General features: G+C 42.6%; 2 protein-coding genes and 1 long non-coding RNA gene across 6 annotated transcripts in view; 1 reads left to right on the top strand and 2 right to left on the bottom strand.

Annotated features, from left to right (window-relative positions):
* The window catches only part of LOC135513253 (rho GTPase-activating protein 21-like), a 70,579-nt gene extending 69,639 nt beyond the window's left edge, over window positions 1-940 (bottom strand). For all 3 annotated transcript variants that reach the window (XM_064936111.1, XM_064936120.1, XM_064936102.1), the window contains exon 1: window positions 713-940. The gene's annotated coding sequence lies outside the window, so the exon portion shown is untranslated. The remainder of the gene's footprint in view (window positions 1-712) is intronic.
* LOC135513292 (uncharacterized) lies at window positions 128-25,211 on the top strand. Its single transcript, XR_010451513.1, has 3 exons — window positions 128-165; window positions 309-497; window positions 25,067-25,211. It is a non-coding gene; the product is annotated as an uncharacterized LOC135513292 (long non-coding RNA).
* LOC135513284 (hypoxanthine-guanine phosphoribosyltransferase-like) overlaps window positions 3,475-25,441 on the bottom strand; it is a 28,002-nt gene continuing 6,035 nt past the window's right edge. The window contains exons 5-9 of one of the 2 annotated variants that reach the window (XM_064936163.1): window positions 11,201-11,218; window positions 5,143-5,225; window positions 4,918-4,964; window positions 4,619-4,695; window positions 3,475-4,232 (exon numbers count right to left, since the gene is read on the bottom strand). In XM_064936163.1, the coding sequence (XP_064792235.1) occupies window positions 4,185-4,232; window positions 4,619-4,695; window positions 4,918-4,964; window positions 5,143-5,225; window positions 11,201-11,218 (273 nt within the window). In that variant the 3' untranslated portion in view covers window positions 3,475-4,184. The remainder of the gene's footprint in view (window positions 4,233-4,618; window positions 4,696-4,917; window positions 4,965-5,142; window positions 5,226-11,200; window positions 11,219-25,441) is intronic. The other variant, XM_064936172.1, reaches the window with a different exon arrangement.

The raw sequence follows: 25,441 nt of genomic DNA on the forward strand, positions 1-25,441 counted from the left end.
TTGAAGTATCAAGTATCAGTATTAATTTTCAGCAAAACTACCGTATGAATGATTAACGTTACTACCAGAAGCAACAAGTGGGCAGGAGAAGGCGATCGATGAGACTCGCCAGCGAAGTGAGGCAAAACGCGCCACCCTGTTGATCTCCAGCTTCGATGCAACCAGGTTTTTACAGAATTTATACAAAAGTAGTAGTTTGTTCTCGTATTCGGTTAATAATGGAACGAGAACGAAAATAGATTTACTAGATGGCTAACCAACGTATTTCACTGGTCACCTTGTTAACTGTGAACTTATTTTCTCATCAGATCAAGTATAAAATATGTCAAGTGGCAAACAAAAGACAGGCATGTCGTTTGGTCGCCGATGTTCCTCCTGCCCTCACACAGTGCCCTGGCTGTCCGGCTAACTTGAAGCAGCTAACCTGCTAACGTTAGCTGGCTCTGATCAATACTAAATCAAACAAAGTTTTCTTCAACAAACAACTTCGTTGTGGGGTGAGTGAACGTTAAAATTAAATGACACGATACACCAGGGTTCTCGTAAGTGTAACTTTGTAATGTAACTAAGAAACTTCCCAACCTTATGTGGAACCTGTTTAGCTAGCTATTCTTCAGTAGCTTGTCGTTGGCAATAATAATAATAAAAAACTGACTATCGATGCAATTTGAGGTTAACTACTAGCTAGCATGCTAATAATGGGACAACCTACCTGTTGTGAAAAGCGACGTTACATACTGTGTTGGAACGTATTTATTTCCCATTAAAAAAAATATTTAAAAATATTTTGGTCCGGTATATGTTTCGATCATATTTCAATATCCTCACGAAATACACAGTAGTTTGCAAAGTATCCCAGCCCAACTCCAGGGAGACACACGCGGCTGCTGGAAGTTGGAATTTTGCTTCTACCGTTCCCAAATCCCAAAGATCATCCTCCTTTCGCCAGCGCCAATCACAAGCAATGTAGTAACTTCCGCTTTTAAACTTGACCAATCGTATAACTCATTACAAAGTCGCAAGAGAAACTCATCCACAAAGGTTGTGTTTTTGTTATTCCAATGAGGCAGAAACTTTTTGGGCTTTCAGAAAATAAAAAATAACGGGGATAAAATAGTTCTGAAATCTGCCTGTTGCAACATGATCACTTTGAAAAGTTTGATTTTAAATGTTTTTATAAAACCTCAAGATAACTTCCCAGTTTGTGCTGCTTGTATCAGACATCAATGCTGGTCAAACTACTCAACCGTGGGCCACCCTGTGTCTGTCGGAATCTCTCTCTATCACACACAAACACTCATACAACAGCAACTGCTTGGCGAGATTGCAAGAGTCACATGGTGGCTGGTTCAAAGTGGGGTGAGAAGGGTTTGGCATGTGTATGGCAGTGGAGTGGAATGTGTATTCCCACTGTATGAAAGAAAGAGAGAGAGTGAGAGAGGCATGCACAGTTCCTACCCACCATAATCATCAACACAATCATCATGACCCTCTGGTTTTCCTCCACAGTAAAATCTGGCATATACTGGCTGGGCTCACCGACTGAATTATACTGGAATTACAGCATTTTAGGTTAAGGTTTTGCTGTTTTGCTTTTTTTGTGGTAATTTGACATTGGCGCTAGTTTAACATTTAATACTTCGATCTGTTTGGTTAGATCAGTGTGGAATTCAAATGACATGGTCTGTGTTGTGGTTTGTTCCATTTTACGCATACTCACACACTTGCACACACATACACACATAAACCAGAAAGGAGGGACTAAAAACTGCTGTGTTTTCAGGGCCAAGACAAATGTCCCATTCATTCCTCCCAACAGAAGGGGCCACCTGTTCCTGGGATTGGTGACCTTTGTCAAGGAGGTCATCCTGGCCAGGGGACTTTCATAATGTTGCCCTGGCCAGTTCTACTTCCAAAGGCTGTGAGTTCTACTTCCAACTGTTCTGCCAGTGGCAGTGGTGGTTTGAAAGCATTCTTATATAGCTAAATAGTGAATACACAGGGCATGTCGGCTGTATTTTAGAGGTGTAAGAAACATGAGATAACCAAAATAATAAACATCTGGAAGAAGTAGGCCTAGAGTAATCTCAGATGGCTCAGTTTTATATGGAGAGGCCATCACTTATCGAATACAATAAGAGTTAGTTCACTAACAGGTAAACAGACCCAACCTTTTTGTTTTTATAACGATGCTTGTCTTGCTTCTCAAACACAGTGGAATCATGTGTCAGGTGTATACAAAGGGCCCCGCAGTTCACACACAACTTGCTCACTTTTGGTCCTTTGAGTATTTAGTCTAGTAACCTAGTTTTTCAGTGCATTTACCTGGTCAAAGTATACTGAGGTGAGTTCAAAGTTCAAATCTTGTAAAGATGTCTCTTTGACCCACTTCACCACTACAAGGTGAGAAACCAGAACTCTAAAAGGCTTCCAGGAGGACCAGGTACTTATGACCAAAGAACTGGGAAAATACACTGAGTATACAAAACATTAAGAACACCTGCTCTGGGCCTCCCGAGTGGCGCAGTGCTTGAGGCGTCACTACAGACCTGGGTTTGATCCCAGGCTGTCACAACCGGCTGTAACCGGGAGTCCCATAGGGTGGCTCGCAATTGGCCCAGCGTCGTCCAGGTTAGTTGAGGGTTTGGGCGGGAGGACTTTACTTGGCTCAACGCACTCTAATGACTCCTTGTGGCGGGCCGGCCTCCTGCAGGCTGACTCTGGTCGTCAGTTGATAGTTATTTCCTCCGACACATTGGTGCAGCTGGCTTCCAGGTTAAGTGGATGGGTGTTAAGAAACGTGATTTGGCAGGTCAGAGGACGCATGACTCGACCGTTGCCTCTCCCAAGCTCATGCTCTTTTCATGAGATAGACTGATGTGAAAGCTATGATCCCTTATTGATGTCACTTGTTAAATCCACTCCAATCAGTGAAGATGAGGGGGAGGAAACATATTTTTAAGCCCTGAGACATGGAAAAATATAAGGGCCTTTGAATGGGGAATGGTAGGTGCCAGGCACACTGGTTTGTAATGCATTGAAGTCAACATGGGCCAGCATCCCTGTAGAACACTTTTGACACATTGTAGTCCATACAACTCAATATTAGAAAGGTGTTCCTAATGTTTGCTATACTCACTGTAGAATGACTCCTTGTTTGTGTTGTCATGTAATAGTATCTCAGGGATATTAAATATGCCATGACTATGGTATACTACATTAATGCTCATCACAAGATCATTTTGGTTGAATTTACATTTACATTTAAGTCATTTAGCAGACGCTCTTATAATAAAGTAAGACTTCAGAACTTAATGTAAAAAAAAAATGTTTAAATTGTCCTCAGGGAGACGTGTACAGTGGGTTTCTATCTTGTGAGAACCGCTACAGTAATGTATCAAAAGCAAAAAGACACTATTTGCTATGCAGATAGAACAAACCTCATTGCAATGTCTCATACCCTGTTATACAGCATAGGTTCATTTAAGTTTATTAAATAATTAATGAGATGACCAATGGAGGTTGAAATACATTCTCCTCACAATACAGTGCAATTCCCTTTATCAGTAAAGCAGCTGAATTTGAATTAAATGGACAGTAGGAATTCATAAGAACAAATGGCATCGGTCAATGTGCCCTTCAGCAAGGAACTTAACCCTAATTTGCACCAGGGGCGCAGTACTATGGCTGACCCTGTAAAAGAACACATTTCGCTGCCCCTATCCGATGTATGTGACGATAAAACATTCTAATTATTATTGTATTTTTTTTATTCAATCTACTGGACGGTTCCCACCTTTACATGGGCCAAATGTGTCCCACAAAATACAGTAGCAGTAAGTTGAGATAAACAAATGTCACTAAACTGGAACATTGATGGCTACAAATTCTACATAACAATGTCTGTTCATTATATATTTTTCATCAACACAGACAGGTTTCATGAACATTGTAACAGTACATCACAGGTTCACAGCTTTGTTACAAAAATAACTATGGAGGTTCTAATTATTATGCAACGAGTCCAATGGTCTATGGGTAGGCCCTGAGGTGTGTCAACCAGCAAAGAGCGAGAGTGAGGGTCTTTGGGTATGATAACCGTTGTTACTGCATGGCCTCTCATGGGAAGTGTCCAAGCTTCTTGTGGAAACATTTCCTCTGCAGAATCCTATAAACATCACTTCTTAGACCTTGTATTTCAGCTTCCCGCTTTCACTGATCACACAGATATGCTGAGGGAAAAGAAGTCATATGACAAATATCACTGTGCTTTAAAGGAGCAGTGCAGTTAAAAATAGATTCCTGTTTTTTTATGATGATATTTCCACACTTTGAGGTCGAAATAACACTCTGAAATTGTGAAAATTATGATAATGCCCCTTTTCTGTAAGAGCTGTTTAAAACAAAATTCTGGAATTTCAGCCTTTTCAGGTGGGATGGAACTTTTGGCCCACATGATGAAGTCAGAATGCGATCTGATTATAATAGACCAATGACTGTTCATCTGGGTAAGAGGGTTGTGCTCTAGACATCCCATCAGCCAATCAGGGCGGTGAATGAGGACCCAGTGAAGTACATCACTGAAATTAAAATCAGTTTTGAATAAAGAAAAACTTACATTGAGGTCTCTGAAATACTCATTGTAGTCCAAGGCATATCCAACTACAAAACGATTGGGTATCTCAAAACCAACATCTGAAATGGAAGAGATGTGGCAGAAGGATTAGCACTGCAGCAATGTTCCCAAAACACAACAAACAAACCATCTGTTTGTGAACAGACCATTTAAAACTGAGCTATTACCTGTAACTGGTCATGTTACAGGTAATATAAGACAAGTAAATCATTATTATTACATGGACATATAACATATAATAATGAAAACATAAAAGCAAAATGGATAGAACTGCTACATACAATCTGGGAGACATCCTGAACTGTTTGGCACTCTCTTCACCAGCAAACTGAAACAGAACACAGGAGGCACATGCAACACAAGCATGTAACATCCCCAATATCCCTACCAGTAGCACACTGAAACTCTGCTCATTTCTTCTGTCTAGACTGGAAAGATGGAATTGAGTGACTAAGCGTAGGTCACCTGGTCTGTTGTGGTGTTAGTGGTTTTATGCCAGGACTCACCCTGCTACTTTGATCATCTTGGGCCTGAAAGCCTCCACGTGTTTTAGGAGAGTCTTCATTGTCTTGCCTGTGTCTACAATTGCCTGCGGAGGACAACAAACACAAAAAAACTGTAGCAGCAGGACTATGTGACTAGCTGTCAACACTCAAAGTCAATTATACACCAAGCTGAGAGCTCACTGGTATTTCACACTAACAAAACAAATAAGAGTGCTTTAAAAAATCCATGTGTGAGTGTGTGTGTGTGTACACTGAGTGTGTAGCCCCGTTCCCACTGAGCAGTCTGAGCTCACAGTGAAAGAGAGGACAACCAAAGTGTGACCCAGGGTTAGACTGAAACCCATCTCACCCAGTACACATCTAGTGAAACTGGTGGTTTCAGACATCGGTTTGGGGTGGAGGGGTAGGCTGTTATGGTTCCCAGAGTTGTGGCACGGATCCTCTCTGATGTCTTGTTGTCTGACTTTGTTTATGTCAGCTGATCACTGCTCTATTGTGTGGCCCCTCTATTCACAATCTGCCACCCTTCTTCATTGTTCTGTGTGTGTGTGTGTGTGTGCATGTCTGATCTAGGTTCAAATACACAACCCAAAACACTTACCTTTATTTCAGAAGTTCATGTTATTTTCTAAAACCCAAATAGTCGCCCACATTGTATTTGAAAGTATTTTCAAATACTTATTTAGAATACTATTTTCAAAAACACTCCCTTGTATTTTAGTCAATGTATTTGTGTATTTCCAAATACATTCCAATATTTTTTAGGGGTAGATCAACCTTAATATTGCAGATAGATTGTGGCTTCTATCAATATAATTGTCTGCATCATTTTCAACCCCCCATATATTTTCTGTTAAATATATGCACTACCATCAAAAGTTTTAGAACACCTACTCATTCAAGGGTTTTTATTTATTTATTACTATAGTCTACATTGTCGAATATATAGAAGATATAGAAGACATCAAACTATGAAATAACACATATGGAATCATGTAGTAATCAAAAAAGTGTGAAAAAAAACAAAATATATTTGAGATTTGAGATTCATACAGCCACCCTTGGAAATCTGTCCTTTGGTTTGGAGTCGCAAATTTGCGATTTTTGGTTTCAATCACCGTGTCTTTGTGAGACGTGTGGGTGAACGGATCATCTCTGCATGTGTATTTCCCACCGTAAAGCATGGAGGAGGTGGTGTTATGGTGTGGGGGTGCTTTGCTGGTGACACTGTCTGTGATTAATTTAGAAATAAGGCACACTTAACCAGCATGGCTACCACAGCATTCTGCAGCGATACACCATCCCATCTGGTTTGTGTTTAGTGGGACTATCATTTGTTTTCCAACAGGACATTGACCCAACTCAAGGCTGTGTAAGGGCTATTTGACCAAGAAAGAGAGTGATAGAGTACTCTTAACAAATGACCTGGCCTCCACAATCACCCGACCTCAACCCAATTGAGATGGTTTGTGATAAGTTGAAGGAAAAGCAGGCAACAAGTGCTCAGCATACAGTGGGGCAAAAAAAGTATTTAGTCAGCCACCAATTGTGCAAGTTCTCCCACTTAAAAAGATGAGAGAGTCCTGTAATTTTCATCATAGGTACACTTCAACTATGACAGACACAATTAGAAAAAAAATCCAGAAAATCACATTGTACGATTTCTAATGAATTTATTTGCAAATTATGGTGGAAAATAAGTATTTGGTCAATAACAAAAGTTTATCTCAATACTTTGTTATATACCCTTTGTTGGCAATGACAGAGGTCAAACGTTTTCTGTAAGTCTTCACAAGGTTTTCACACACTGTTTCTGGTATTTTGGCCCATTCCTCCATGCAGATATCCTCTAGAGCAGTGATGCATTGGGGCTGTAGCTGGGCAACATGGACTTTCAACTCCCTCCAAAGATTTTCTATGGGGTTGAGATGTGGAGACTGGCTAGGCCACTCCAGGACCTTGAAATGCTTCTTACGAAGCCACTCCTTCGTTGCCCGGGCGGTGTGTTTGGGATCATTGTCATGCTGAAAGACCCAGCCACGTTTCATCTTCAATGCCCTTGCTGATGGAAGGAGGTTTTCACTCAAAATCTCACGATACATGGCCCCATTCATTCTTTCCTTTACACGGATCAGTCGTCCTGGTCCCTTTGCAGAAAAACAGCCCCAAAGCATGATGTTTCCACCCCCATGCTTCACAGTAGGTATGGTGTCCTTTGGATGCAACTCAGCCTTCTTTGTCCTCCAAACACGACGAGTTGAGTTTTTACCTAAAAGTTCTATTTTGGTTTCATCTGACCATATGACATTCTCCCAATCTTCTTCTGGATCATCCAAATGCTCTCTAGCAAACTTCAGACTGGCCTGGACATGTAGTGGCTTAAGCAGGGGGACACGTCTGGCACTGCAGGATGAGTCCCTGGCGACGTAGTGTGTTACTGATGGTAGGCTTTGTTACTTTGGTCCCAGCTCTCTGCAGGTCATTCACTAGGTCCCCCGTGTGGTTCTGGGATTTTTGCTCACCGTTCTTGTGACCATTTTGACCCCACGGGGTGAGATCTTGCGTGGAGCCCCAGATCGAGGGAGATTATCAATGGCCTTGTATGTCTTCCATTTCCTAATAATTGCTCCCACAGTTGATTTCTTCAAACCAAGCTGCTTATCTATTGCAGATTCAGTCTTCCCAGCCTGGTGCAGGTCTACAATTTTGTTTCTGGTGTCCTTTGACAGCTCTTTGGTCTTGGCCATAGTGGAGTTTGGAGTGTGACTGTTTGAGGTTGTGGACAGGTGTCTTTTATACTGATAACAAGTTCATTAATACAGGTAATGAGTGGAGGACAGAGGAGCCTCTTAAAGAAGAAGTTACAGGTCTGTGAGAGCCAGATATCTTGCTTGTTTGTAGGTGACCAAATACTTATTTTCCACCATAATTTGCAAATAAATAAATTAAAAATCCTACAATGTGATTTTCTGGATTTTTTCTTCTCATTTTGTCTGTCATAGTTGAAGTGTACCTATTGTGAAAATTACAGGCCTCTCTCATCTTTTTAAGTGGGAGAACTTGCACAATTGGTGGCTGACTAAATACTTTTTTGACCCACTGTAAGTATTCCGACCCATTGCTATGAGACTCAAAATTGAGCTCAGGTGGAGTCCTTGGAGTCCACCTGTGGTAAATTAAATTGATTGGACATTTATTGAAAAGGGCAGACACCTGTCTATATAAGCTCCAACAGTTGACAGTGCATGTCAGAGCAAAAACCAAGCCATGAGGTCGAAGGAATTATCCGGAGAGCTCCGAGACACAATTGTGTCACATCACAGATCGGGGAAAATGTAACCAAAACATTCCTGTAGTATTGAAGGTCCCAAAGAACACAGTGGACTCCATCATTCTTAAATGGATGACATTTGTAGCAGTCCGCTTGGCCAAACTGAGCAATCGAGGTAGAAGGGCATGGTCAGGGAGGTGACCAAAAACTCGATGGTTACTCTGACAGAGCTCCTCTGTGGAGATGGGAGAACCTTCCAGAAGGACAACCATTTCTGCAGCACTCCACCAGTCAGGCCTTTATGGTAGTGTGGCCATACAAAACCACTCCTCAGTAAAAGGCGTGACAGTCCGCTTGGAATTTGCCAGAAGGCACGTAAAGGACTCTCAGATCATGATAAACAGGATTCTCTGGTCTGATGATACCAAGATTAAACTCTTTGGCCTGAATGTCAAGTGTCAAGTCTGGAGGAACCTGACACCATCCCTACAGTGAAGCATGGTGTTGGCAGCATCATGCTGTGGAGATGTTTTTCAGTGGCAGGGACTGGGAGACAAATCAGGATCGAGGGTAAGATGAACGGAGCAAACACCTTCCAACAGGACATTGACGCTAAACACAGAGCCAAGACAACGCATGAGTGGTTTCAGGACAAGTCTCTGAATGTCCTTGAGCGGCCCAGCCAGAGCCCGGACTTGAATCTGATCAAACATTTCTGGAGAGACCTGAAAATAGCTGTGCACCGACGCTCCACATCAAACCTGACAGAGCCTGAGAGGATCTGCAGAGAAGAATGGGAGAAACGACCCAAATGCAGGCGTGCCAAGCTTGTGGCATCATACCCGAGAAGACACGAAGCTGTAATCGCTGGCAAAAGTGCTTCAACACTTGACAGAGTAAAGGGTCAGAATACTTATGTAAATGTGATAGTTTTTTTATACAGTATTTATATACATTTGCAAAAATGTCTAAAAGCCTGTGTGTATAGATTGAAGGGGGGAGATCTATTTAGTCTGAATACTTTCCAAACGCACTGTACATACCTTATGGGCAGTACCAAAACAAGTGATCTAATGATTGTCACTTCGCAGCAAAATCTGCAGAGCTGGTATGGTTGTATCCTCCATATAACATTCTATTTGTTGCAAAAAATGTATTTAGTAATTTTACATTTTTTAAAACAGTTTTGAATCCGGCGTCATTTTGTGTATCAGTTCATAAACCATGTGCCATGGAATCGGTACATCGAAAATCTCTTCCCAACTACAGTAACTCCACCAGTCCTATTTATGATATAATTTACAATTTGTTGTAATATTTGTTCAGTCTTTTCCAAGTCAATTAAACTGAAATATCAAGCAACTTTCTATGGCTTGCTTAAAGAATGACAATAATAATGGGAAAAAGCCATGGAAAACTACACAGTAATGTAAAAGATGTATTTGTTTGTGATCCAATACGTAATATAATACACTTATCATAATTTTATTGTAATCCAGAGGTAAGAAAAATGATCTAGATCCTCTGAGGATGTGGAGAGATCCCAATTGTGGATTGATCCAAATTGTGGATTTAAAAGAAAACATGAATCCTCAGCGTACAATGACAAGTTTGTGTTTAAGCCCTGGATTTCTAGCCCCTTCATATTATTGTTGGATCTGACTTTAATAGCTAACATTTCAATGGCCATAATAAATAGATATAATGATAGCAGACAGCCTTGTTTAACTCCTCGACAGATTAATACTTTCTGAGAAGTAGCCATTCTTTACTATTTTATACCTAAAGGTTAGTATACATAACTTTAACCAATTGTCGAAGAGATTCTCCAAAATTAAAATATTAAACTACATGTTTTTCCAAATAAAGCTTATTTGAATACCTGTTTTGAAATGTATTGAAAAGTAAAGTTGAAATAACTGAAATAGTAGCTTAACCCAGGACTGGTGTGTGTAGGTTGGAGATTGTGAGGGGGATGACATAGAACACATTTCCCTATAATAATGAGGATGAAACTAGAAATTAGAGACTGTCCTTTTAATATGAAGACCTACTCTGTAATACAAAGAACAGGGCTGCACAAACTATAAAGAGGGTAATTGAAAATGGAAGGGATATGGACTTGATGAGGGCTTATTTTGATAGACCGCATACCCAACTTCCAATTACTGCCCCTCCCCCATTATAAATGCAATTTACTTTGATTCTGTACATTTTATCCATGTTTCTGTATAGACTACTAAAGAACACAGCTGTATTCATATGCTTGTTCTAAAGATCTCTGCTTAATGTAAGCACTCATTGTATGACAGTAATGCTTTCAGTCATTTCAAAGAGAATCCTTCCCAAAGTAGAGGTCCCTATAATAGGCTCCCAATTACTGTGCTGCTGAGAGGAAAGTTTCTTGAATCAATTCTGAGAAGGGACAATCAAACTTCCCTAATGGACAGAGACAGTCAATTAAAAAAGTTTTTACTATGTCCAATTCAGGGTCGTATTCATTAGAGCACACCATAACGTTTTTCAACTTATAACGAAAACAAGCGTTTCTTATTGGATAAGTTTGTATAGTCCTACCCTGTTTGTCTGTTTTCTTCTGTTTGGTGCCCAATGAATATGACCCTGGTCTGGTATAACCTAGACCTACATACAGAGAATGAGAGCCATGAGGCAATGTCCTCTGCTCCCCCATGGCCTGGATAAACATATGGAGAAAGTGATGGAGTATTTGATGGATGCACTCAGACTTAAATAGAGAAGAGGAAGGGGGAAAGCATGTTGACTCACCTCTACGATTAGGACGTTCTTTTGTGAGCATGTCATAGAAAAAAAGAGAAAGGAAGCAGTTATGCATGGGTAGGAATACATAACGACTTATCTACCAATCTTTTAGTTTGCAAGAAAGGCATTTCACTGTACTTGTGGATGTGCATGCATCCCAAGACAACATTTGTATTTGTATTTATTATGGATCCCCATTAGCTGCTGCCAAAGCAGCAGCTACTCTTCCTGGGGTCCAGCTAAATTAAGGCAGTTTATACCATTTTAAAAACATTACAATACATTCACAGATTTCACAACACACTGTGTGCCCTCAGGCCCCTACTCCACCACTACCACATATCTACAGTACTAAATCCATGTGTACGTATAGCGCGTGTCATTGTGTGTGTATGCATGTCTGTGCCATTGTTTGTGTTGCTTCACAGTCCCTGCTGTTCCATAAGGTGTTTTTTAAATCTGTTTTTAAATCTAATTTTACTGCTGGCATGAGTTACTTGATGTGGAATAGAATTCCATGTAGTCTATGTAGTACTGTGTGCCTCCCATAATCTGTTCTGGACTTATGGACTGTGAAGAGACCTCTTGTGGCATGTCTTGTATGCATGGTGTCCGAGCTGTGTGCCAGTAGTTTAGACAGACAGTTTGGCTCATTCAACATCTCAATACATCTCATAAATAAAAGTAGCGATGAAGTCAATCTCTCCTCCACTTTGAGCCAGGAGAGGTATTATTATTATGAATATATTAATATAATATTAGCTCTGTGTACATCCATTTTTTTGTGGCACCTGACCACACCACTGAACAGTAGTCTAGGTGCGACAAAACTAGGGCCTGTAGGACCTGCCTTGTTGATAGTGTTGTTAAGAAGGCAGAGCATCACTTTATTATGGACAGTCTCCCCATTTTAGCTACTACTGCATCAATATGTTTTGACCATGACAGTTAACAATCTAGGGTTACTCCAAGCAGTTTAGTCATCTCAATTTCCCACATTATTTATTACAAGATTTAGTTTAGGTTTAGGGTTTAGTGAGTGTTTTGTTCCACATACAATGCTTTTAGTTTTATAAATATTTAGGGCTAACTTATTCCTTGCCACCCACTCTGAAACTAACTGCAGCTCTTTGTTGAGTGTTGCAGTCATTTCAGTCGCTGTAGTAGCTGATGTGTATAGTGTTGCATCATCAGCCTACATAGACACTCTGGCTTTACCCAAAGTTAGTGGCATGTCGTTAGTAAAAATGGAAAAAAGCAAACAGCTACCCTGGGGAATTCCTGATTCGAACTGGATTATATTTGAGAGGCTTCTATTAAAGAACACCTTCTGTGTTCTGTTAGACAAGTAACTCTTTATCCACATTATAGCAGGGAGTGTAAAGCCATAACCCATTTCCAGCAGCAGACTTTGATCGATAATGTCAAAAGCTGCACTGAAGTCGAACAAGACAGCTCCCACAGTCATTTTATCATTAATTTCTCTCAGCCAATCATCAGTCATATGTGTAAGTGATGTGCTTGCTGAGTGTCCTTTCATATAATCATGCTGAAATTCTGTTGTCAATTCGTTTACTGTGAAATAGCATTGTATCTGGTCAAACACCATTTTTTTCATAAGTTTACTAAGGGTTGGTGATTGGTCGGCTATTTGAGCCATTAAAGGGGGCTTTACTATTCATGGTTAGTGGAATGAATTTAGCTTCCCTCTAGGCATGTGGGCACACACTCTCTAGTAGGTTTACATTTAAGATGTGGCAAATAGGAGTGAAAATATCATATGCTATTATCCTCAGTAATTTTCCATCCAGATTGTCAGACTGGTGGCTTGTCATTGTTGATAGACAACAATACTTTTTCACCTCTTCCACACTGACTTTACGGAATTCAAAAGTACAATTTGTCTCTTTCATAATTTGGTCCGATATACTTTGATGTGTAGTGTCAGAGTTTGTTGCTGGCATGTCATCCCTAAGTTTGCTTATCTTGCCAATGAAAAAATCATTAAAGTAGTTTGAAATATCAGTGGGCTTTGTGGTGAATGAGCCATCTGATTCAATGAATGAAGGAGCCAAGTTGGCTTTTTCCCCATTCAAAATTTAATTTAATAATTTAAGGTGCCCCAAAGCTTTTTACAATCATTCTTTATATACTTTCTTTGTTTCATAGTGTAGTTTCTATTTCTTTAGTTTAGTCACATGATTTCTTAATTTGCAGTACCTTTGCCACAGTGTGGCTGACAGACATAATTGCCATAACTTTTTCCTCAACCCTCTCAACCAATTTTTCAATTCCTCATCAATCCAAGGAGATTTAAGTTTTTACAGTCATTTTTTAATGGGTGCTTCTTAGTAACTGGAATAAGTAGTTTCATAAATGCGTCAAGTGCAGCGTCGGGTTGCTCCTCGTTACACACCACAGACCAGCAAATATTCTCTACATCATCAACATATGAATCACTACAAAACTTCTTGTATGACCTCTTACACACTATATTAGGTTCAGCCTTTGGAACTTTGGTTTTTCTAGATATGGCTTTTATATTGTGATCACGACATCCTATGGATTTGGATACTGCTTTAGTAAAGATGTGATCAATACATGTTGATGATTTAATTCCTGTTCTGTTTGTAACTACCCCGGTAGATTGACTGACAACCTGATCCAGGTTGCAGGCACTGGTTACATTTTGACATTTTTTCCTGAGTGGGCAGCTTGATGATGGCCAGTCAATATTTAAATCACCCAGAAAATATACTTCTCTGTTGATATCACATACATTATCAAGCATTTCACACATATTATCCAGATACTGACTGTTAGCTCTTGGTGGTCTATAGCAGCTTCCCAGAAGAATGGGCTTTAGGTGGGGCAGATGAACCTGTAGTCATATTACTTCAACAGTATTTAACATTAGATTGTCTCAAAGCTTTACAGGAATGTGGTTCTGAATATAGACCGCAACACCACCTCCGTTGGCATTTCTGTCTTTTCGGTAGATGTTATAACCATGTATTGCTACCACTGTATCATCAAATGTATTATCTAAATGAGTTTCAGAGAATATGAATATCATCTGTTACAAGAAATGTATTGACTTCATGGACCTTAGGCTACATATGTTAATATGGGCTATTTTTAGCATGTTTCAGGGTTTCAGGGTTGCTTAATTGTTTTTAATGCTTTACTGGGAAGCTTACCAGAGGTAGACTTACTCATGTTATTTACATTGGTGCTGACAGTGCAGGGTGAGCTGCATGAAATGGTCTTCCTACTACTGCACACCGCCTCAGTGCTAACAGTGTAACTCTGGTTTATAGGCTCATGATTACTGCTTACAATAGCTGTAGGATAAACAGATGTATTTGGGGTACATCAATTAAATTACTTACATTGTGATTGCCAATGCCCCTAAGATCATGTGCATTTGATGCAGCATTATGATGACTCATTCTCACAATGGTAGGGAGCTGGTCTTGGATCATTTACCAGTCATTGTTTCAATGCAGCCTTGAAATGCGTGGACACAGTCCAGGAGCCAAAATTATTTGGATGGACTCTGTCATTCCTGTAGAGTATCTTCTGCTTCCAGAAGGTGTCAAAGTTATCAATAAAAGTGACTCCAGCAGAGCGACAGTAGTATTTTAGCAAGATGTGTAATGCCAGCAGTCTGCTGAATTTTCACACCCACGGCCCAACGATGGTATTGGACCTGAAAATATTGGCCGTCTTTTAATGCTAAAATTTGTTTTTTAATTACTTTTCAAATGTTCACGGTCTGGTGAGGCTGGGAGTGCCGAGGATCTGAACCTGAGGTAGAAGCCACCGGAGAGGGAGACAGAACCGAGGATGAAGACGCAGGTACTTCCGGATCCAATCTTGATTGGGAAGCCACCAAGGACAATGTACCGGAACCTCTGGATCCAGGGAGGCAATGCTGTTTCTAGTCTGTGTCAGTTCCGGGATCAACATCTCCATGGAGACCCCCGTTGCCAGAGGACACCTTATTCGACTTCCACGGCGAGTTGAACCATTCAGTTGAGATGGATTTGCAAAATGTACATAAAGCAGAGACTCCATAACCACATGAAATAGCTTTGCATGTTTTATACCAAGTGATTTAAAAATGACAAACGTAAATATATATATATACACTGCTCAAAAAAAATGGGAAAAGGGAACACTTAAACAACACAATGTAACTCCAAGTCAATCACACTTCTGTGAAATCAAACTGTCCACTTAGGAAGCAACACTGATTGACAATACATTTCACATGCTATTGTGCAAATGGAATAGACAACAGGTGGAAATTATAGGCATTCAGCAAGACACCCCCAATAAAGGAGTGGTTCTGCAAGTGGGGACCACAGACCACTTCTCAGTTCCTAGACGGAGACTACAACCCACACAAGTGGCTCAGGTAGTGCAGCTCATCCAGGATGGCACATCAATGCGAGATGTGGCAAGAAGGTTTGCTGTGTCTGTCAGCATAGTGTCCAGACCATGGAGGCGCTACCAGGAGACAGGCCAGTACATCAGGAGACGTGGAGGAGGCCGTAGGAGGGCAACAACCCAGCAGCAGGACCACTACCTCCACCTTTGTGCAAGGAGGAGCACTGTCAGAGCCCTGCAAAATGACCTCCAGAAGGCCACAAATGTGCAGCAACAGACTCCATGAGGGTGGTATGAGGGTCCGACGTCCACAGGTGGGGGTTGTGCTTATAGCCCAACACCGTGCAGGACGTTTGGCATTTGCCAGAGAACACCAAGATTGGCAAATTCACCACTGGCCCCCTGTGCTCTTCACAGATGAAAGCAGGTTCACACTGAGCACATGTGACAGACGTGACAGTCTGGAGACGCCGTGGAAAACGTTTTCCAAACGCCTGAAGGTAGCACATTCATCTGTACAAACAATAGTACGCAGGTATAAACACCATGGGACCACGCAGGCATCATACCACTCAGGAAGAAGACACGCTCTGTCTCCTAGAGATGAACATACTTTGGTGCGAAACGTGCAAATTAACCCCAGAATAACAGCAAAGGACCTTGCGAAGATGCTGGAGGAAACCGGTACAAAAGTATCTATATCCACAGTAAAACAAGTCCTATATCGACATAACCTGAAAGGCTGCTCAGCAAGGAAGAAGCCACTGCTCCAAAACCGCCATAAAAAAAGCCAGACTACAGTTTGCAACTGCACATGGGGTCAAAGATTGTACTTTTTGGAGAAATGTCCTCTTGTCTGATGAAACAAAAATAGAACTGTTTGGCCATAATGACCATTGTTATGTTTGGAGGAAAAAGGGGGAGGCTTGCAATCCGAAGAACACCATCCCATCCGTGAAGAACGGGGGTGGCAGCATCATGTTGTGGGGGTGCTTTGCTGTAGGAGGGACTGGTGCACTTCACAAATGGCATCATGAGGCAGGAAAATTATGTGGATACATTGAAGCAACATCTCAAGACACCAGTCAGGAAGTTAAAGCTTGGTCGCAAATGGGTCTTCCAAATGGACAATGACTCCAAGTATACTTCCAAAGTTGTGGCAAAATGGCTTAAGGACAACAAAGCCAAGGTGTTGGAGTGGCCTTCACAAAGCCCTGACCTCAATCCTATAGAAAATTTGTGGGCAGAACTGAAAAATCGTGTGTGAGCAAGGAGGCCTTCAAACCTGACTCAGTTACACCAGCTCTGTCAGGAGGAATGGGCCAAAATTCACCCAACTTATTGTGGGAAGCTTGTGGTAGGCTATCCAAAACATTTGACCCAAGTTATACAATTTAACGGCAATGCTACCAAATACTAATTGAGTGTATGTAAACTTATGACCCACTGGAAATGTGATGAAAGAAATAAAAGCTGAAATAAATCATTCTCTCTATTATTCTGACATTTCACATCCTTAAAATAAAGTGGTAATCCTAACTGACCTAAAACAGGGAATTTGTTCTAGGATTTTGTGAAAAACTGAGTTTAAATGTATTTGGCTAAGGTGTATGTAAACTCCCGACTGTAAAAACACCACTTTTGCCCCTGGGGGGATATACAATGAAATCAATGTGTATTTTTCCCATGTAAAATACAAAATTAGAAAAACGTCCTCCTTGGTCCGTGTGCTGGGATATAAGGGAAAAGGGTGTCATCTTATTCATCAGGATGCCTACACCTCTGCTGTTACTACATTAAGTGGCAGCATAGGCCTCTCCAACCCAGCTCCTCTTTAAATATTCAATTTCAAATTTTTGGCCCACCCAAGCCAAGCTGGTCAACCTCCCATCCTTACCCACCCAAGCCAAGCTGGTCAACCTCCCATCCTTGCCCACCCAAGCCAAGCTGGTCAACCTTCCATCCTTGCCCACCTAAGCAAAATGTGTCAAAACCTCCCATCTTTTCCCGCCCCCCTTTTTCGACACATTTCAACTTACTAGTCCATTTTCCTTCATTCACATACGACATATAGACACTCATTCTCTACCGCCCTCCTACACATATTCACTCTCCCGCACAGTCCCATTCATAAGCAGTCACACACACCTCCCTCCATAGAACAGTTGACATACATGCTATATTTCCCCCTTTTGTATTGCCTTTTCAGTATTTATGTAGCCCATTAGCATTGGCTACTTCTACGGTTACTTCATAGAGAAGAATAGTTACTTGGGGAAAGGAGAGTATAGATTGTATGGGGGAGGGGGAAAGAATATTGTCTCAATTTACAATAAGCTGGTCTTAGGCATCACTGTACGTAGCCTAGTGTGCTTATCAATTTTCTTCCTCTTCATCCTCTCCTCAGTGCAGGGGGCTCTACTCCTTCAATTGGAAACGTTTGTTGCAGCTTGTTTAGGGCTTTATCGGTGCTTGTGAAATCCATCCTTTGAGTTCCCTTCCATATCCACAGCACTGTCGGGAAGCTGAGATTTCATCCCTTTTCTTCTAGTGACTGTCTGATCAGAATGTCTTTCTTGCGTTTTTTTCTCAGCCTAGCAGACAGGTCCTGGATGAATTGAATGGACTGGCAGTGGATTTTGATCTCCTTCCCCACTTAACCCTTCAGAATGTTGATTTTGGTCTGAAAGTTGCATGGCTTGAAGATTACCATGCAAGGGTATTTAGCGTTCTTCTGTTTCATGCCGCTCCTATGGCATTTTTTCCAGATCTTCTGGTAATATACTCACGTGAAGTTCTTCTGATATCAGTTTGACCACGTAGCTGGAAAGGTCTCCTTTTTCCTCATCTTCCAGTAAGGACAATATTCCCATGTTTCATCTCATTCTATTTTCTTGCCGGTCCAATTCATCTTCTAAAGTTTGAAACAGTGTTTCCAAAAAATAAAATTTTGTTGTCTTGTTCGTTCATGCGCACACCTTGTTTGTGCCATTCTGACACAGATGTGCCATTCTGACATTCTACTTTCTTCTCAAGTGAATCTACTTTCATTTCATTCTATTTTCAGTTCATTTGTTTTGGTGGGCATTGAGAGCAATTTAGCTATGTTTTCCTGGATACCCTTTAGCTGTTCATTACTCTCATTTGATGCTCCTTTTCATCTGGGGGAAGCCATGGCTTGTTGCGTTTGTGTCACTGCGTTGCGTTACCAACTGATTGGTTCGCTGTTGTACACAACTGACCACTCACTCTCTCCCAGTTGCTTGGAGATATATTTATCTATTGATTTTAGAGGCTTAATGATTTATTTATTTTTACCCCTTTTTTCTCACCAATTTCGTGATATCCAATTGATATTTACAATCTTGTCTCATCACTGCACCTCCCCTGCAGACTCGGTAGAGGCAAAGGTCGAGAGCCCTGCGTCCTCCAAAATACGACCCTGCCAAACCGCTCCGCTTTTTGAAACACTTAACCCGGAAGCCAGCCGCACCAATGTGTCGGAGGAAACACCGTACAACTGACTACCGTTGTCAGCTTGTAGGAGCCTGGCTAGCCACAAGGAGTCGCAAGAGCACGATGAGACAAAGAAAGCAAGGGAATCCTGGCCGGCCAAACCCTCCCCCCTAACCCGGACGATGCTAGGCCAATTGTGCGCCGCTTCATGGGACTCCCGGTCATGGCGGGCTGTGACACAGCCTGGGAACAAACACGAGGCTGTAGTGTAGTCCTTAGACCGCTGAGCCACTTGTGAGGCCCCATTAGAGGATTAATTTAAACTCTGTCTGGTTTCTACATATAATCAGTTCTGTCGGTACAGAACGGAGCTACTCACACCCTATGCGTCCCTGCGGTACTCGAATGCGCCTCATAAGTCTGAACCAATCATAGACGTCTATGTTTCACAAGTTTGGATAGTACAGAACAGTAGAGTATCATACAGTATAATGTACTTTATTGTACTGTACATATCTACCTTCCTGTACTCTACCAAACTTTACTGTGATGTCCAAATTTGTGAAACATAGACGTCTATGATTGTTTCAGATTTGGTCTCGCCCAGACCAAGCAAATTAGGTCATGTTTGGGTGTGGAGCTTATTACAATTATAGCCAGTGTGTGGAATAATACCCAAATATGCAAAAGACGGATATTACATATTTCCACCTTTTGAGTACCTATTCAGGATACATCACCATGAAGAGAATGATATTCATATCCATAATTATGCATTTCTGTATAGTACAGATCAGGGACTTAATTTTGTTATCGGATGTAATTCCACTTCACCTACTCTAGTTCAATAACCAAAATATTTGTTTTTAAACTCAAGGAGTCATGTCAAAGCTGACACCCCATTCTTTCTGCAAACATCTTTGAATCGTAATGTGGAGCAGATATTTAACAGTTCGGGGAAAATGTGGTCGTATAAGTAACTGTGGGAGATTTTACCATAACTCTGGACTTGGCCCTATGCTCACACAAAGATATTGTGAAGTCAGTAACATACAAGTGACTAACGGCTTCATAATACTAGCTACTCAATTGGTGTTTTCCCTGTAGACAAAGTGATTCATTATGATTTAAAGTCTTGTTTTCCAGTTACAGAAGAACAGAACATTCCTGATATTGCAAAATTAAAATCAGAGGCATGCTTCACACTGTTGACCCACTCAGGAAGGGACAGCCAGCCAATACCAGACACCACATGTTGGGGACAAAATATTGGCATCTGGGCAAAACAACGGCTTCCTACCCCGTCATCCAGGGGCATGATCATACTCCTCATGATTATTAATGCTAGCAGTGTGACTTGCTGCATGATGTTAGTGATTACACAAGGCATGTCTGAAGGATGCCTTGCTTATCTGCTTAATACGAACCAAGGTATTCTCAAGAGAAGACATCCCAAACATGATGTGTGAAAACAAACTTAGCTACATACAGCAGTAGTGCTGTCATTTCACGTGAAACAAAGGATGCAGTCAAGCAGAAATTAAGCCATGCTGAGTTGATGCTTTGTCTGTCTGGGGCTCAGTAGTTTCATTACTTCCTTCCAGACAGTAAAGAATTATTAACCTTAATCCTCAATCCAGACAGTGTAAACTACATGGATACAAACTGGAAGGTGTGACATAATAACATTAATGATCAATTAGCATAATCTCTAGCTAGTATCTACAGTACATCATTAATAAAAAGTGGCAACTTTCCCTCGGCCGCAATTACTTAACCTAAAATATTTCACACACAGTCCAAATATTCTCTGTGAAGAAAAGCAATAGAGCAATGAGTTAAACTCACCACCCCATAATTCAGTGGTTCAGCATGTTCCTACACACTGACATCCGAGCCACGCCTCACTACAGGGTGTACCTGTGTGTGTGTGTGTGTGTGTGTGTGTGTGTGTGTTTTGATTTATATGCCAGCAGCATCTCCCTCGCTGACCTTTGATCCCATTAATGGCTGTATGCACACAAACAGATTAGACTAAGCCATTGTCTTGTTCTTCAGAAACAATGAGCAATAGTGACATTTCTAGTATGACATCAACAGATATTTAAACAAAATGTACAGCATGCTGCTAATATAATCTATATAAGTAGCAGGACTATTGGTCGCAGCAGTGACAGAAATAGTGATAAATTCTAGTCCTGGCAGAAAAGGAAAAATGTGGTCATAGCTCTGATCAGGGCCATTACTAACCACAGCCGTTGATTTGAGCTCCAAAACTTCTGTGACACTTCTTCTGAGAAGAGACATGGGGAAGACTGCCCCATTGTGGTTGCTGAGAGACACTGCCCAAATCTCACCCAGTTCAGATTAACAACAACTACTACTGAGAAACACATGATCATGATCATATCCACTGCTTTCAAGACACATTTTAGTTTTTTTAAATCAGTACCGGTATTGGCTCATAAATATATCTGCTAATAAAGGTTCTATTTCAGTCGACTCAGTATCGACATCTCACTATGGGACACGTCTTCTTTTGCGGGTCATTGGTTGAAGCCTTATTCAATCACGCCTAACAGGCCAATCAGAGCTTTGTGGGTGTATGCCCCGTGTCTATATAACACCCTGCACTGCTCTGGTTTCCTCATTCGTCACCTCTTCACAAGTCTATTTGGTTACTAACTCGTTAAGCAGCTTTCTTCAGAAACCTAGGTCTGAACTTAACTGTTCCTTTCGGTGTGGGTTACCACCCCACCACGGAGCGTTGAGTGGCTTATTTTCTATTTTCAGGAATTCTGCTTTACCAAGTGAAGTTACCTCAGTTGTTGGCTAGCTACAGTACGTACACCTGTTGCCTACACACAATTGCCGTTGTAAGCTAGCTAGCTCCACTGCTTTAGCATCCCGCTAATAGCAGGTTCCCACACATTTGACCTACTTCTACCCAGGGTTTCTAGCTCTCAGTCAGTTCCCACCGTTCGGAGTTAGCTAGCTGAACTTTTGAATGTCTTGACTAGTTAGTGGGCTAACGGCACCACTGGTGTTTTAGCTAGCAACCTCTGGGCTAAAATTTAGGTTGTTTAAATAGGAATGTGTGGTGCTATTTATTCAGTGTGTTACCCCACCATTGAAGCACCATACTTTTTACATTCCCCTGTGAAAGATAACCCCAGGCGTTTGTTCTACCTCAAGTTACTTGGTTTACACACCGAGTTGGCACTTGGTATCGCACGCAACGGCTCGGCTAGCTGGCTATCATCACTCAGGTGACGATAGCCAGCTAATTAGCTATCATCACTGTTGGCACTACTTTCAATACACCAAAAGTATAAAGACAGGATTTATTTCCCACCACCCTGGTAAATAAAGATTTCTGTTTCTACTTACCTGGCTTAAGCTCAAATTACCCCGTGTCTCTCCCAACTTCACGATGTAGTGGTAGCGCGTGGCTAGCTAGCCCCCCGGTAATTCCATTTGCTTTGTTCGTCCGGTCGAAACGAGATATCAACAGGCTTATCGGCCGAGTTGTCAGGGAAGGGGGAGAAAAAGCAGCGCAAGCCTAGCAAAGCTTGCCATGGCAATTGTGGTCATTGCATATCCGGAACGGATTCCCATCCGCATCCCTCATTGACCCCATGAGTTGTGTGCATTGCGCTCAGCTGGGCTCCGGTGTCCTTAGATGTAGAGCGACGTACATGGAAAGTATTGCCCAGGCCTCGTCCTTGCTCGAGGACGACTCTGTTGGCAACAAATTCTCAGAGGAAGGAGAAGCTACTCAGGCATCTCCTGCTTCTGGATGATTCGGAGAACCCCCACCTTTCCCAGGGCGTGGACCTTGATTCCGACGAAATCCAGAAGTGCGGACGAGGGCATGTCTCTAGCCGTATCAGGCAGTGCCCTCTCTGACCAGGAGATGGATTACGCCCCTGAAGAATTTCTCCCCTCTGCTCAGTTTGTGCTACCTAGCCAGACTGACTGAAGAGGTGGGCCAGGAGTCAATAACTGACCCCCACATCTTCGAGGCAATCAGATGCGCTGCCACCTAACCTGATGTTGAGTATCCTACGCCTCCCCCACTTTCAAGCTAATGGAGCTAAGTCACCTGCCGACCATACCACCCAGACCCTCAAGTGTACCGCTGACGCTTCTGGTAGGGTGTGACCTTTGGCCAGAAAGCCCTCTAGCTGAACAACGCAAGGGTGTCAGAGGGAGAAGGGAAAGATCCTGAGTGTACAAATCAATTCCACCAGACTGTTTGGACCAGCCATATCGGAGATACAGACCAGGTTCAAGTTACCACGGAAACAAGCCCCTAAGCCCACGTTCTCCCAGGTCGAAACCATGAGGCATCCCCCCCAGAACAGAAGGATCCCTAAGAAGCCTCAGCAGCTTTCTCCGGCCACGCCGACCCAGGGACAAACATAGTCCGCTCACCAGCAACGCGCTGCCTCAGGGCACAGGTGTCACTCCAAGCAACGAGCAGCGGAGACCCCCTCAGCTCCACCCGGAGGGAATGGGAAGAAGCGGTACACCTAGCGCAAGACCGGGGCTTGAGAAGCTGGCAGAGCTCCTCTGGCCTCGACAAACAGAGTCTCCTCGGAACACACAAGCTCATTTACACATGGCAGAAGTGTAGCACAGGAGCCCACCACCATAAGACACACAAGCCCTTGTTGGGGCAGGTCAACACCAATGTTCCCCAAGTCTCGAGGGCGTCCTTGTCTGGGCCACTAGGCCCGGCAGGCCCCGGTCCCTTCCATGGGACAGGTTACCCACATGCAGTGTTGCCCCCAGGGGACAGGCGGGTTCCCTTGCCCCTCACAGTGAGCAATGGTGCGCATGTGCAGTCTCCCCATAGGTCTTACATCCAGTAGACCAAGTGTACAGACTACAAATTGCAGGGGTCCCCCGCGTTTCATGGTAACAGTGCAGTTCACTGCACACAGGGAAGCGATCCGAGTCCTCAGAGACGAGATTCAGTCTCTGTTGACCAAGGGAGCCGTACACGTGGTACCAAAGAGGAAGCTCACCGGGGCTTCTTCAGCCATTATCTATCCTGGATTTATGGCACCTCAACAAGCACTCCTACGGGAGAAAGGCGAAGGGCGTACAGTGAACGGCATATGGTCATAATCTATTAGTACAGCCCATATCAACGTTCTCGAGCTCTACACTGTGTTACTAGCCCTCAAGCACCTCCGTCCATTCCTACAGGGCCAACATGTCCTGGTTAGGTCAGACAATAAGTCTATGGTGGCTTACATCAACAGCCAAGGACGAATGCGGTCTAATCAACAACACTCTCTGGCGAGAGAGATCTTGCTATGGAGCAGAGAAGATCTGTTGTCTCTCAGAGCAACGCATGTGCCAGGCAAACTAAACTCAGGTAAGGATTTACTGTCGCAGTGGAACCCCCAACCCGGGGAGTGGCAAATTCATCCCGAGGTGGTGTAGTGGCGTTATGGCAGGGCTTCCGTCGATCTTAACGCATTGCAGGACAACGCGCACTGTCGCTTGTTCTTCACGATGAGAGATCACAACGCTCCTCTAAGTGTGGACACGCTGACCCACAAGTGGCTATACGTGCTTCTGTACACTTTCCCTTCAGTGGGCCTGATCCCCCCCCTACTCTGGAGAGGGTGAGAGCAAATGGTCTACCCCTCATCCTGATAGCCCCGCATTGGCCCGGGAAGCCGAAATAAACTCAGCTAAAAAAGAAACAGCCCTTTTTCAGGACCCTGTCTTTCAAAGATAATTCGTAAAAATCCAAATAACTTCACAGATCTTCATTGTAAAGGGTTTTAACACTGTTTCCCATGCTTGTTCAATGAACCATAAACAATTAATGAACATGCAGCTGTGGAACGGTCGTTAAGACACGAACAGTTTACAGACGGTAGGCAATTAAGGTCACAGTTATGAAAACTTAGGACACTGAAGAGGCCTTTCTACTGACTCTAAAAAACACCAAATGAAAGATGCTCAGGGTCCCTACTCATCTGTATGAATGTGCCTTAGGCATGCTGCAAGGAGGCACGAGGACTGCAGATGTGGCCAGGGCAATAAATTGCAATGTCCGTACTGCGAGACGCCGAAGACAGCGCTACAGGGAGACAGGACGGACAGCTGACCAACCTCGCAGTGGCAGACCACATGTAACAACACCTGCACAAGATCGGTACATCTGAACATCACACCAACTGCCCGGGTTACACCAGGAATGCTGTTACGGATACAGTTATCCTGTGTGTGTCTGTATCCTGTGTGTGTGTTTCTTTTCTCTCCTTCTCCCCTCACAGGTGAAAATCATCACTCCCCAATCAATCATCAATCAGAAGACACACCTCCTCATATTTCCTGACCTATCACAGTTCCTTCCCCATGGTTTAAAAA

This window comes from Oncorhynchus masou, chromosome 3, assembly GCF_036934945.1.
Source record: "Oncorhynchus masou masou isolate Uvic2021 chromosome 3, UVic_Omas_1.1, whole genome shotgun sequence".
In the NCBI taxonomy this organism is placed as follows: Eukaryota; Metazoa; Chordata; class Actinopteri; order Salmoniformes; family Salmonidae; genus Oncorhynchus; species Oncorhynchus masou.